Here is a 14,229-nt window from a genome sequence, read left to right on the forward strand (position 1 = left end):
CTTGGGTTTTCGGATCAGATAGAACCCGCTCAACAGAGCCTCTCTAACCCAGCCAGAACGTTACCCCCTCCCTAGGGCCTATCCTCACCTAAGAAACCACATATATATATACCACCTAAGGACAGGGAATTCCTATATATATATATATATATATATATCAAGACCTCTTATAATACAAGTGGCGGCCTCGCGGTCCCAAACGGACCCAGGACTTCCTGCCCAGACGGCAGCCTCAGCCTCAGCCTCGCGGTCCCAAACGGACCCAGGACTTCCTGCCCAGACGGCAGCCTTAGCCTCGCGGCCCCAAACGGACCCAGGACTTCCTACCCAGACGGCAGCCTCAGCCTCGCGGTCCCAAACGGACCCAGGACTTCCTGCCCAGACGGCAGCCTCAGCCTCGCGGTCCCAAACGGACCCAGGACTTCCTGCCCAGACGGCAGCCTTAGCCTCGCGGTCCCAAACGGACCCAGGACTTCCTACCCAGACGGCAGCCTCAGCCTCGCGGTCCCAAACGGACCCAGGACTTCCTGCCCAGACGGCAGCCTTAGCCTCGCGGTCCCAAATGGACCCAGGACTTCCTGCCCAGACGGCAGCCTTCACAAGTTCATCCTATAATTACCATGACATACAACAAGGGAACCAGTGTTACTATGTATCAGATCACACAAAGACTGCTAGTTGAGCACAACCTGTTCCCCAGTTCGAGGGGCTCCTTTCTCCCTTATTCAGTTACCACTTACCTGATCAGGATTAACATCTGTTCATATCAAGTCACAACTGACTAGAAGAATAGGCTACCCTCTTATACAAGAACACGCAGTACATGTTGATTCACTACAAACTGGATACTTTATTTAGTCACTACATACACGCTCACAGAACATAATACATATTACATATGACCTGCAAAGAAAAGCGATAGATTAAGTTGTACACTCTAATAATAAAGGGGTTGACATCACCTTGGTCGTATGTAGCCTGCACTCAATGGTCATCTAGGTTCCCTTCTCGTCTGTGCCTCGGCTTCGCCTGGAAGTCACACCTCCGCAGTCACGGATCTACTCCCTTTTCCTTCTCCGAGTCACTGGGACCTCTTCCTCATCGGCTACTCTCTTTTCTTTGGCTATTCTGTTAGAAGAATATCTATCTCTCGGTTTTTCTCCACCTTCGAGTTTGTCATCTGTCTTCCCTGGAATAAGTAGTAGCTTTACTGCTTAACGGCCAGGTGCCGCCTACGGACTAAAAAGCAAGTGCCAGTATCTGCCTCAGACTTTCACTAATATAGAGGTGCATTTTCTCATGGAAAATTCCAGCCCGTAACCTGCCGCCCACCAAATTCTTGTACCTCCCCGTGCCAAGGACACTTTCCCAGCCGGCCGGCCTGATGTAGCGTCTTCGGCATGAAGAAAAATACAATCCTTCGATAAGGGCTGGTCTGAACCGGTTCTCTCCAAGCGAATAACACCTCATAACTAAAACATCCCCTTTAACCTAGAAGCATCTCAAGCTGCTGGAACAGAAAGAAAGATGGAGTCTCCCCCGTTTGAGGCCTACCAGGCCTGAATTCAGCACGGCTCCATGAAATACCCTCACTACAGGGCAGGCTATCCCTAAGACTAACGAATCTATCCCCTAGGATATATGTGCAGGCCCTGATCTATGGGGAAGAACACAGGATCATGTCGAAGTGCCTAGAAAATAGACTTCATTCACTACTCTAACCCTTAGGCTTGAATGTTAGAGAGACTGAAGTCACCCTAATCACCCATCAACACAATAGGGCCGGGAAAATCGAGCAGTACAATGTTCCTAAGGGATTATCTAAGTTTGGTCCACCACTTAGAGTAGATGCCATTTCACGTTTTGCCATAAGAGTTAATGGGAAAAATTGGTGGAACCTCTCTAGAGTATATAAGGTACCGGTGAAGGTGGTGACACAGTTGGGTTTAGAGTCAGGTAACTTGAGCCAAGTTCAATCCAAGGTTAGTGTTTCTCCGAAGGAAAGGGTGGAACAGAGGAAAGAGTCTTATGTGCTGAAATATGTTCCTCCTCGGAGAAGCAATAGAACTAGTGTTCCACCTAATCGTTTAGATCTTTAGTTTAAGTTATCTGTGTTTAAGTGATTTTTATTTGCTATGGATTTCTTATATTTACTTTTTCTCTACATTTAGGAAGTATTATTTTATTGTTATTTTTGTTGTAAGTTTGTCTCACATGTTTCATATTTATTCTTCATGTGTTTTGGATGTTGTAGAGAGATGGGAGATGTTGTAGTAGTCTCTTCTCTATCTTGTTGTATATTCTATGTACATTCCCTTCTCCATGATCACTGTGATGTCAGTGTCATGGTGATGGAGTGTTGTGCTTTGAATCACCAGGTGGACCAGTTGGTTCCTGGAAGCTGTGGAGACAGACAGTTAATAAACGCTGTACATTACATCGACTATATGTAGCGTGATTACTACAACGGGGCCTAGGTCAGCGTGGCCTACGACTGAAGTGTGATGCTGCGCTCGGCTGCATCATTGACCGTTCACTCGAGGCGGCGCACTCGGCTCAATCACGCCCGTGCTTCGGGGGGAGGGGGTCGCCCTTCCACTATGGGGCACAACAGAGGTGCCTCCTCGGAAGCGGGGGATGTTCGCCCCTGGGGATACAGAGGATACACACGGACCCCCCAGAGGCCAGTGAAAGAGGGCCTGGACGCCTGCTGCACGGTAACCCGCAACTTCGATGGTACCTCTGTGCCTCCTTACTAGGGTACTCAGAGGAGGTGAGTGCATTGAGCGCCCATTGCCCTGCGCTGTGCCAAATGCGAAGGTGGTGCAGCAGATGAAGTATGTGAACAGTTCACTATTATTGAAAGGGCAAGTGGACAGTTTTCCCTCTGCTGCCAGATACCTGGAGACGGGCTGTGCAGAATCCCAGGTAGAAGCCTGTGCAGAGCTCCATTGTCTGGACACTTGACTGCTGCCTGTGCCGAGGGTGCGAAGACTGGAGCCAAGCACACACACAAACCCCTCCGTCCCCCGTTGCCTCCAGACTTCGGGTGCAATTAATATGCCTATGAAAGCCACAATGTGACTTGGAATATATGGGCATATACGTGCAATGGGTCTATCAATTAATATCTCCGGCATGGCCACGAATGCATATAGTTATCCCCAGAACCTCCTGGGTGGGAAGTCCCGGAGGTTAGTGTTGCGTGCAAGCAGGGGAGCAACCCGGAACACCAAAATCCACCAATTACTGGGCGAGGATAAGAGCCCCTCGTCACAGAGACATTGTACAATTGCTATCTTGAGTCCAAGCGTCACTCAGCGCCCAAGGTTGCATGCTCACTGTTAGGTGCATGGCACATTTCGGTACTCTTGCCGGTTTGTCTACCTGGTCCCCTTGCTAACACTACACCCTCAGTCACTGGCCATTGGGACCCACCACGTCGTAACCGGATGAGATACATATAAACTGCTGACGGTGATGTTCCCCTCAGCAATCTCCTAACAAGCCCAGTGCACCCTAGAGTGTCCAGATTACTATCACCACGATAGGAGGATCTCTGCCTCCCATGCAGAGGCTTTCAGGGAAATGCCAGCCCTACGCATACCTGCATAAAGGCGAGACATCCACAGTGCTCCTGGGTGACCATTGACAGCAGTGATATTTCCAGTGTATTCCACGTCTCAATATACAGCCACAAAATGGGATTGCTAAAAACAGATATATCGCACTCACAGACACCAGTGGTGCCTAGCACAGAGAACCGTGTGCAAACAACGGCCATGATACCCGTAGGACACGTTGACCAGCCTCATCAATTTGACGAGTTAATTGCGGCGATACTAGATATTAAGTCCACACTGGATCCCACAATAGACTTGCTTTGTACCGAAATGGGATTCCTACGCGAGGATCACAAGAAACTTAAGGACAGAGTAAAGGAAAAAGAGTCGTCATTGGCAACCGTATGACCCACTGTGTCAACAGCCACAGACTAAATCAGGTCCCTCCAAAAAGAGGTATCTGAAGAGCCGGGCAGAGGATCAGGAAGGTAGATCTTGGAGAAACAACGTTGGCGTAGTGGGCCTACCGGAACGGATAGAAGGCCAAAGCATGCAGCTGTACCTAGAGAAATGGTTCGCCACGGAAGTCCTCGGTGGCAAATTCTTCTCAGTTGAACGGGCACACAGAGTACCGGGTGCCCCCCCTGCTCCCCCCGTCCAGGCAATCCACCTAGACCAGTGACCGCCAGATTATTCAATTACTGGGATAGGGACCATATCCTCCAAGTGACAAGGGCCCGCGGCCCGTGGTGAGTCGAGTAAAGAATTGCTCAGCGAGCATGATATTCAATACTTGCTGCAATATCCTGCGAAGTTGCGCATCCAGCATAATGACAGCAGTGTCCTTTGCTCCACTCCCGTAGAGGCCTAGTCCTGGATTGACCAGAGTGGGTTTGCACAAGCCCCGGGTACACCCTCGTCAGATTCTCGTCAACCATGGCGAACCGCAGGCACACACAGATTCCGTTGCAGAGGGCGAGCACCGCGCCAGTCCTAAGTCCAGGCAGCAATGGAACAGGAACAAGCTATTAAACAGGCGGAACATCCTGGCCATTCCACACCCCGCTCAAGATCTGAGCCTGACTAGGATGCAATCATAGACCAAACACTTCAGCTGACAGACACACAACAAGCAGCGCTGATAGAGGGGGCTCCGATAGTTATCCAGCAAACAGCCGACGAGCTTCGGTGTCCTCCTGTCGAGCAACTCAAAACTTCCCAACAGAAGGGCACGAATACACTATAACCATGGGAATCAAGATAATGGACTGTGTGCAACAATTGTCGGATTACACCACAACTGTGGCAGGCACGAACTGTTAAGGCGGCCCTTATGCAGCTGGCAATGAAGAATAGCTGCACCCTCACGCACGATAAGTGTATGATATAGCATCCATATGTTTTTGTCTTTTCTTTTCTCTGCTCAATTGATATTTTCTCTTTACGAACTATTCTTAGCTGAATACTTACTCTTTTGTCCTTACTTTACATTAATTATAGTTTTTTTGTTCAATTGCATCTCAGTGCAGATGGCCTATTGCCCGTTGGCAAGTCGGCCTGGGGTGGGGAGTTAGGTATTACACATATTTATCGAGGTCTGTCTGTTCCGTTATACTACACAACATGCAAACCAAGCCTAGGTTAGCCACACCAGCATCAAGGGGGTGGTCACAGAGGAGACACGCTGTTCGTCTTTGAGAGCAATCGGGGGCCATGTGTGTTTTTCACTCTCGGGTACTGACACAAATGACAATAGGTACTAATTATCTTCTGACAACCTGGAATGTTCGAGGCCTAGCTGGCTGTGTTTGACGCCATAAGGTGTACCAATACTTGCGAAGCCACAAGCTCACAATAGCATTCATCCAGGAAACTCACCTCACCGCACAAACCCTCACATCCTTACGCAAGCTCTAGAGAGGCACGGTGATAGGCATCACATACTCCGGCTATGCCAGGGGCACCCTAATCTGAATAGCGCCTTATACACCCCCTACAGATATCGCATGCCGGGGTAGACCCAGATGGCTGCTATACGATTTTGAAGGGACTTTTAGACAGCTCCCCACTGGCCTTACTCTTGCTGTATGCACCAAACTCAAGAAAGGCGTTATTTCTACAGTCTTTGCAACAAATCACTACTCAGAGATCCAAAAGCACCAACATACTGCGGAGGGAGACTATAACTGCGTATCTGATCTGGTATTAGATCACTCATGCCCGCAACTCCCAGGAGTGCAATCCATTGCCCTGACACAACATGAGGACTGAATCAACAACATGCTAGTTACTGAAGCTTGGCGCAGCACTCATCCTACATCACGCTATTCCAAAATACACTAGCTGCACACTAGGATAGAAGCCATATACTGCTCTGAGAATGCCATAATGAGGGTATCACAGGCAGGGTATTTAGCTCGCACGATATCAGATCACAGCCCGCTACAGCTACAATTGTCATGGGGAACACATAAAACTAGCATCTCGACATGACACTCAAAGATGCAACATTAAGCGCACTCATAACACAATCTATTGATGCATACTTTCAAACAAACGTGGGCTCTGCCTTCCATACAGGCATTGAATAGGACGCATTCAAGACTGTTCTCCGTGGACAGGTGATTAAAGCAGTTTACGGCTCTCGTATGGCACTCACGAAAGAGCTCCAATGCCACGAGTTGGAAATACAGCGGTGCGAACAACTCTCTCCCACAGACCCCTGTATTGGCTAAGTTTCATCTAGCTTACAAGGAGACTCTGGACAGCCTCTGCACCTTAGACTACAGGCAATACCTAGCCTGACAACATAGGGAGGGAGACAAGGCGGGCAAGATGCTGGCTTGGTAGTTAAAAACCCGCGCCTCGCAGCCCCCCATCACGGCAATACACACCTCTGATGGCAATTTGGTGAATACACAAGAGAGGATCAATGATTCTTTTCTCAAATACTACACAACTCTACAAAGCTCCTGACCTTGATGATCCCTTGACCATTCAACAGTTCTTGTCGCAAATTAATCTCCCACAGATTACGCAAGACCAATATGAATTGCTAGAGGCCCCTATATCGGTAGACGAGGTCTCTGACACCATGTAATATTTGGCCACGGGCAAGGCCCCAGGGGCAGATGGATGGCCTTCGCAATTCTATTCAACCTACTCTGAATAACTTAGCCTGAGGCTATGTGCAGTATATGGGGAGGCATTTGAGCTGGGGAGCTACTGCCTTCACTAAGGGAAGCGGTGCTGGTCGTTTTACCAAAACCAGGCAGAGACCCACTCTAAATGGGCTCTTACCTCCCTCTATCATGACTGAACTCGGATTACAAAATCCTGCGCAAGATATTTGCCAACAGGTTAGTAGACATAGTGCAAACATTGGTGCATGACTACCAGAGTGGGTTCATCCCAGGGAGAAACACCGGGGATGAATTTACGCCGGCTTTTTAAATTACTAGAGTGGGCCAGGACAGAAACAGATCTGCCGTGGATAGCGGTACTAGATATTGAGAAAGCATTTCACACCCTGAGTAGGCAGTACCTGCTAACTGTGTTAGCAGGCTTTGGAATGGGCCCTAACTTTCTAAAATGGGTGAGGGTACTGTATGCAAAACCACAGGCCAGTGTCAAGATGGGCCGCATTGTCTCTTCTTTTTCTAGGCTTAGGGCACGGTTCTAGACAGGGAAGCCCCTTATCGCCCATCCTTTTCACGCTGGTAATGGGAGCCTTTGGTGGGTAGACTACGCTGTTGTGTTATAGACTGGAGTATTTGCGCATATGAGCAGTGGCACATAGTCTATCTTTACGCAGACAACGCATTAATCTATCTCCAAGGTAGCTTTATAGTTCTGCAAGAACTAATGACAATACTAGACGACAAGGCCCAAATATGTGGCCTCAAAGTTAACTTGTCTAAATCAGTGGTATTCCCTATGAGACCCCTGGCCTTGGAACCAAGACTTAATTTACCTAACACTCAACTCACTTGGGCTTACAAAACCTTTAGAGATCTGGGGGTACAAATCTACCACTCTCAGACAGATATGATAGTAGGTAATATGGGAAAGGCGGTCACCAGAGCCCGAGCTGCTCTCCAATTCTGGACGAGATTTCTCCTATGGGGCGGATTGCTATCTCTAAGATGCTCTTACTCCCTAGACTTTTGTATTTTTTCTCTGTGCTTCCATAAACGCTACCACACAGGTTCTTTAAAGACCTACAATCACTCTTGGTTTCTCTGATTTGGGGAGGCTCCAGACCCAGGGTGGCACTTCAGATATTATACCTGGCTATATCTGAGGGAGGATTGGGGGCAACGGATTACGAACACTATTATGCAGCCGCACAATTACAATGGCCCAAAATGTGGCTTGCAAGCTGCAACCGAGCTGAGTTAGACTCTTGGGTGGTGACCTTACGGCAGCCACACCTGCTGGAATGGCTGTCAGGCTTCGAAACCTCACTGCCAAAAAACACAGGGCAACATTTTAAAGTTGGCAGCTAGACGCTGCTGGTGGAAGTATGTCCTACTGCACGATCAGTCCGCACCATATGCTCCCAATATTCCTTCCAGAATTACTCCCTGCCTCCTTATACTTGTCATAAGCGCCCTGAACTTGAAACCTGGGGTGCGGCTGGGCTTGAAATATGAGGGGACCTATTTACAGACTCAAAACGATGCAACTTTACGAAGTTAATAGATGACTTTGGTATATTACCAGGGTCAGAGCAATTTTTCCAGACATGAGGCAATACACACACAAACGATTTACAATTCCCTTAGGGCTGATCCAGCGCCTTTGCTAGTGCCATTATGTGAATACTGGGACACAGCGCTGTCTATCAGTATTACGGATAAGCAGTGGACACAATGCGTGGGACATATCGATTCTATATCTATGAATGCCAGGCTGAAGTACACACAATTTAACTATCACCATCACACGTACCTCACTCCACACAGATTGGCACGCATGTATCCCACATCCTCTGACACATGCCCTAGATGTCTAGCCACTGATGCCACCTTCCCTCACATAGTGTTGACTTGCCCCCGTATATGGACATTCTGGAACGAGGTGGCCGGGACGCTAACAGACGCAGTGGACACCCCGATAGAAGCCCAGGGTCAACATTTCCTGTTAGGAATAACAAAACGCAATGCCCATTCAGAAACCATAATATGTTTGTGGACTTAGGGCTGGGATAGGCAAAACACAGAGTTGCTATGCCTTGGAAGTTGGCAGTGGGCCCCAGAGCCCATACATGGCTTCTAGACCTTTGTAGGGCACTTATGGCAGAGTCCCAACAGGCCTGCGCCTCAGGGCAACCACCATCAAATAATCCAGTGCGATGGCGAGTTTACCTAACCACCACTGAAGCAAAATTGAGCACTAGTACCCCAGCTACAACTTAGCATATTCCAAGGTTTCCTACTCCCTGGACACCGTATTACACCTACAAGCATATGGAGCAATCACCCGCTCACTGTGCACATGACACCAGATAAGCAATTGGAGGTAATTATATGTATACTGTCATGAAGGGCAGGGTCTCCCCCTCGGAGCCACCTTAAATACATACTCAATCGAATATACTTGCACACCCGCGGCTAATATAAATGTCGGAATAGACGATAGACACAGACGGAATCCCTAGAACAGATATTTTTGTTACTGTTATTATTGTAATGACTAAAATATGGAACTGCGGAGTAAAATTGTTATTGTCGAACAGTGAAATATGATCTGCATCATTGTTTAGCACCTCAACAACACTGCTAGTATATCTGTTTATGTAACCACATGCATAATTACTGCTATGGTTTCCTTGTATAATTTCTGAAAACGAATAAAGATTATTATTTTTTTTTAAAGTGGCACAGCGCCACTTTGTAAATATGGGGAATGGCGTAATGCTACCGGAGCATCAAAAAAAGTGACGATCCGGTGGCATTAGGGGCTGGCAAATATGCCCCATTATTTTGAAAAATAACCTACATTGTGGAAGACTTTCAAAACAGAGAGGGAAAAGTGTGTGTGGTTTTTGTCTATGTAGGTACAAATTACTGTTAACATCCCACAGACACTTCACCATACCCAACTATTTAGCAAAAAATACATTTATTAGGGGGTGTAACACCCCTAAAATCCCCCAGAAGCTACGCCCCTGCTCACAACAGTGGGTATGGTTCAGATAGGGGTAGCAGGAACCAATGTGTACTATAGATAGGTGATGCCACCTTAGTTATGGATGAGGATGGAGTTACCATAGAGAGTCATATAATCAGAGCATGATTATTTCAGCTCTCGCTTTTACTTTGTGCTGTATCTTGACTCTAATGTTAATCTTGCACTGCCAATGGAATCTTGCTGTAATGAAATGTTGGGAGTCAAATACACACAGTTGGCTGGGCTGAGCAGCATGCTGGCTGCCCCTGGTGGGGTCTTGATCTGGTCCTGATGGTGATCTTGTAACTATCCTGAATAAACCTATCTGAACCACCTCTACCTGCGTGGACTTGATCACTACAATTTTTGGCAACGATCTTAAAGCGAACCTGCGTCTGTCACCTCATCAAACCTCAAACCTTTCAAGTTAAGCTAAGGCAACTGGCATCCCTGACCCCACCAGTGACCTCTACATCGGTCGCCCACAGCAGTCTGCCAATTGTTCCTGTGCGTCTTGAGAAGTGCTACTTCACGAACTTTCAGTTTTGGGTGTTTACTCCCCATCTTTTCTGCATTTCTCTGCTGTGGCTTTTGTGAGGGTAAGCCTGCCGTTCAACAACATCTGTGTCCTGTCTGTGCCTTCAGTGAGAGTAAGCCTGTATTTCTGTCTTCAGTGCCACACAGCGTCGTATACACTGTCTGGTAAAGAAGTGTGCTGTTTCATGTGTGCGCTAGCCAAGCTTTGAAGGAGATTATCTAAATGCCAGTCCCGTTTAAAGTGTTCTGCACTGTTCTACAATTCTGCACTTTCTATATTTGCTGCACCTTCAAGTTTATTGACTTTTTCCAATTACTTGGACTTTCGAGGGTACCTGCCCACAGGTCTACTCTTCAGCTGTACATTAGCTACAGTGTCTGGTTTAACTATCTTGGTGCTGCTGAATCTCGACTCGTTGTTTCTTCACCCCACTACTGAAGGGTTTCTGCAGTTTATCACTCTCCTGCATCGAGTTTTCCTTTGGCACAACAGAGCATGCAGTAATTAATATATGATATATAATATAGATATGAAATCCACTGTCAAAACATCGACTAGTAGTTTTATTACCACCATTGATTTCTGAGCCTAGCTGTGCTTAACAAGCTATGTGTGCGGCAGTCGTGCAGAGTTTACCAGGAAGCGGTTGTACAGTTTGTGATTTTACTTTTTTATTATGAACTACAAGTGCCTTCACTTACAGTTCAACCGTTGCGGGGCAGTTTAAACTAGGCACGTATCAGGTACGGCCCGCGCCATTATATTCTTCTTTGAGTTATGCGGTGATCTCCTGGTCAATACTATGACGTCTCTCCGTCTACTTTACACACAGAGCTGCAATCCAATGTTTAGCAGCACGCCGCAACCGCAAGCCATCCGGCACAGTCGTAACAGTGTGCCGCCATGTTGTGATTGGTCTTTGCGCGCATTCATCAGAGGTTGGTCGGCCCCGTCTTGGACAGCCAGCACAGCGTCAAGGAAGCACGTAAAGTTCATTCTGCCATGTCAGCGTGCCGCCTTAGTGTGGTGCAATACAGTGTACAAGTCACCATGGATTGTTCTGCAATTTCAAGCTATCTTCTCACGACTGGATGTCCACGTATGTATTTCTATTAAGGAAATAAACAAAGTAGGTCGCACACTGCTCGTCATACCAGCAAATAGCCCCATAGAACTCTGGATAATGTAGTAGCAACGGTGAGTACGCCTATGCCACGAGTATGTCACTATAATGCCATCCCTGGACATGTGTTTCGAGGTAATTGCCTCTCGTCAGCAGGGAGCAGGTAGGTATGTGGGGTGCCAAGTAGACTGCCAAATATTAAAGGTAAAATACCTCTCACGGCGCGCAGGTGCGGAACCAAGGCTCGTCAGCCCAAATCGCTCGAGGGAGCTTAAATACTTAAACAAAGTAGGTCGCACACTGCTCGTCATACCAGCAACTAGCCCCATAGAACTCTGGATAATGTAGTAGCAACGGTGAGTACGCCTATGCCACGAGTATGTCACTATAATGCCATCCCTGGACACGTGTTTCGAGGTAATTGCCTCTGGTCAGCAGGGAGCAGGTAGGTATGTGGGGTGCCAAGTAGACTGCCAAATATTAAAGGTAAAATACCTCTCACGGCGCGCAGGTGCGGAACCAAGGCTCGTCAGCCCAAATCGCTCGAGGGAGCTTAAATACATAAACAAAGTAGGTCGCACACTGCTCGTCATACCAGCAAATAGCCCCATAGAACTCAGGATAATGTAGTAGCAACGGTGAGTACGCCTATGCCACGAGTATGTCACTATAATGCCATCCCTGGACACGTGTTTCGAGGTAATTGCCTCTCGTCAGCAGGGAGCAGGTAGGTATGTGGGGTGCCAAGTAGACTGCCAAATATTAAAGGTAAAATACCTCTCACGGCACGCAGGTGCGGAACCAAGGCTCGTCAGCCCAAATCGCTCGAGTGAGCTTAAATACATAAACAAAGTAGGTCGCACACTGCTCGTCATACCAGCAAATAGCCCCATAGAACTCTGGATAATGTAGTAACAACGGTGAGTACGCCTATGCCACGAGTATGTCACTATAATGCCATCCCTGGACACGTGTTTCGAGGTAATTGCTTCTCGTCAGCAGGGAGCAGGTAGGTATGTGGGGTGCCAAGTAGACTGCCAAATATTAAAGGTAAAATACCTCTCACGTCGCGCAGGTGCGGAACCAAGGCTCGTCAGCCCAAATCGCTCGAGGGAGCTTAAATACTTAAACAAAGTAGGTCGCACACTGCTCGTCATACCAGCAACTAGCCCCATAGAACTCTGGATAATGTAGTAGCAACGGTGAGTACGCCTATGCCACGAGTATGTCACTATAATGCCATCCCTGGACACGTGTTTCGAGGTAATTGCCTCTGGTCAGCAGGGAGCAGGTAGGTATGTGGGGTGCCAAGTAGACTGCCAAATATTAAAGGTAAAATACCTCTCATGGCGCGCAGGTGCGGAAACAAGGCTCGTCAGCCCAAATCGCTCGAGGGAGCTTAAATACATAAAGAAAGTAGGTCGCACACTGCTCGTCATACCAGCAAATAGCCCCATAGAACTCTGGAAAATGTAGTAGCAACGGTGAGTACGCCTATGCCACAAGTATGTCACTATAATGCCATCCCTGGACTAGGGGTGGGCGGAATTTGCGGAATCGCGTTACGCAAATCTCCGCGAAACGGTAAAAAATCTCCGCGAACACGCAGAAATTCCGCGAACACGCGGAATTGCTTGTTCGCGATGCTTTTTTCCTGTTCACAATTGCTGTTTGCGTGCTCGGGGAGAAATATCTCGCGAACACGCATTTTGAGATCGCGAACAAGCAAAAATTTCGCGAAATCGCGGAAAGCAGACTTTTTAGCAATTTCGCGTTCTCCGCGGAACGCGAAATTACGCAAATTCCGCAAATTCCGCGAGCGGAACGGAATTTACCGCCCAGGCCTACCCTGGACACGTGTTTCGAGGTAATTGCCTCTCGTCAGCAGGGAGCAGGTAGGTATGTGGGGTGCCAAGTAGACTGCCAAATATTAAAGGTAAAATACCTCTCACGGCGCGCAGGTGCGGAACCAAGGCTCGTCAGCCCAAATCGCTCGAGGGAGCTTAAATACATAAACAAAGTAGGTCGCACACTGCTCGTCATACCAGCAAATAGCCCCATAGAACTCTGGATAATGTAGTAACAACGGTGAGTACGCCTATGCCACGAGTATGTCACTAAAATGCCATCCCTGGACACGTGTTTCGAGGTAATTGCCTCTCGTCAGCAGGGAGCAGGTAGGTATGTGGGGTGCCAAGTAGACTGCCAAATATTAAAGGTAAAATACCTCTCACGGCGCGCAGGTGCGGAAACAAGGCTCGTCAGCCCAAATCGCTCGAGGGAGCTTAAATACATAAACAAAGTAGGTCGCACACTGCTCGTCATACCAGCAAATAGCCACATCGAACTCTGGATAATGTAGTAGCAACGGTGAGTACACCTATGCCACGAGTATGTCACTATAATGCCATCCCTGGACACGTGTATCGAGGTAATTGCCTCTCGTCAGCAGGGAGCAGGTAGGTATGTGGGGTGCCAAGTAGACTGCCAAATATTAAAGGTAAAATACCTGTCACGGCGCGCAGGTGCGGAACCAAGGCTCGTCAGCCCAAATCGCTCGAGGGAGCTTAAATACATAAACAAAGTAGGTCGCACACTGCTCGTCATACCAGCAAATAGCCCCATTGAACTCTGGATAATGTAGTAGCAACGGTGAGTACGCCTATGCCACGAGTATGTCACTATAATGCCATCCCTGGACACGTGTTTCGAGGTAATTGCCTCTCGTCAGCAGGGAGCAGGTAGGTATGTGGGGTGCCAAGTAGACTGCCAAATATTAAAGGTAAAATACCTCTCACGGCGCGCAGGTGCGGAACCAAGGCTCGTCAGCC

The 14,229-nt window shown here is 48.0% G+C and overlaps 1 protein-coding gene across 3 annotated transcripts in view; it reads left to right on the forward strand.

Moving 5' to 3' along the window:
* The window catches only part of WNT6 (Wnt family member 6), a 584,989-nt gene that overhangs the window by 241,829 nt on the left and 328,931 nt on the right, over nucleotides 1–14,229 (forward strand). The window contains exon 1 of one of the 3 annotated variants that reach the window (XM_085650055.1): nucleotides 11,254–11,374. The exons of the other annotated variants lie outside the window; for them this stretch is intronic. Within the exon in view, the coding sequence (XP_085506181.1) occupies nucleotides 11,367–11,374 (8 nt within the window). The 5' untranslated portion in view covers nucleotides 11,254–11,366. Of the gene's footprint in view, nucleotides 1–11,253; nucleotides 11,375–14,229 lie in introns of those variants that run through there. 3 annotated transcript variants of the gene reach the window in all.

Source organism: Triturus cristatus, chromosome 3_2 (genome assembly GCF_964204655.1).
Source record: "Triturus cristatus chromosome 3_2, aTriCri1.1, whole genome shotgun sequence".
NCBI classification, from domain to species: Eukaryota; Metazoa; Chordata; class Amphibia; order Caudata; family Salamandridae; genus Triturus; species Triturus cristatus.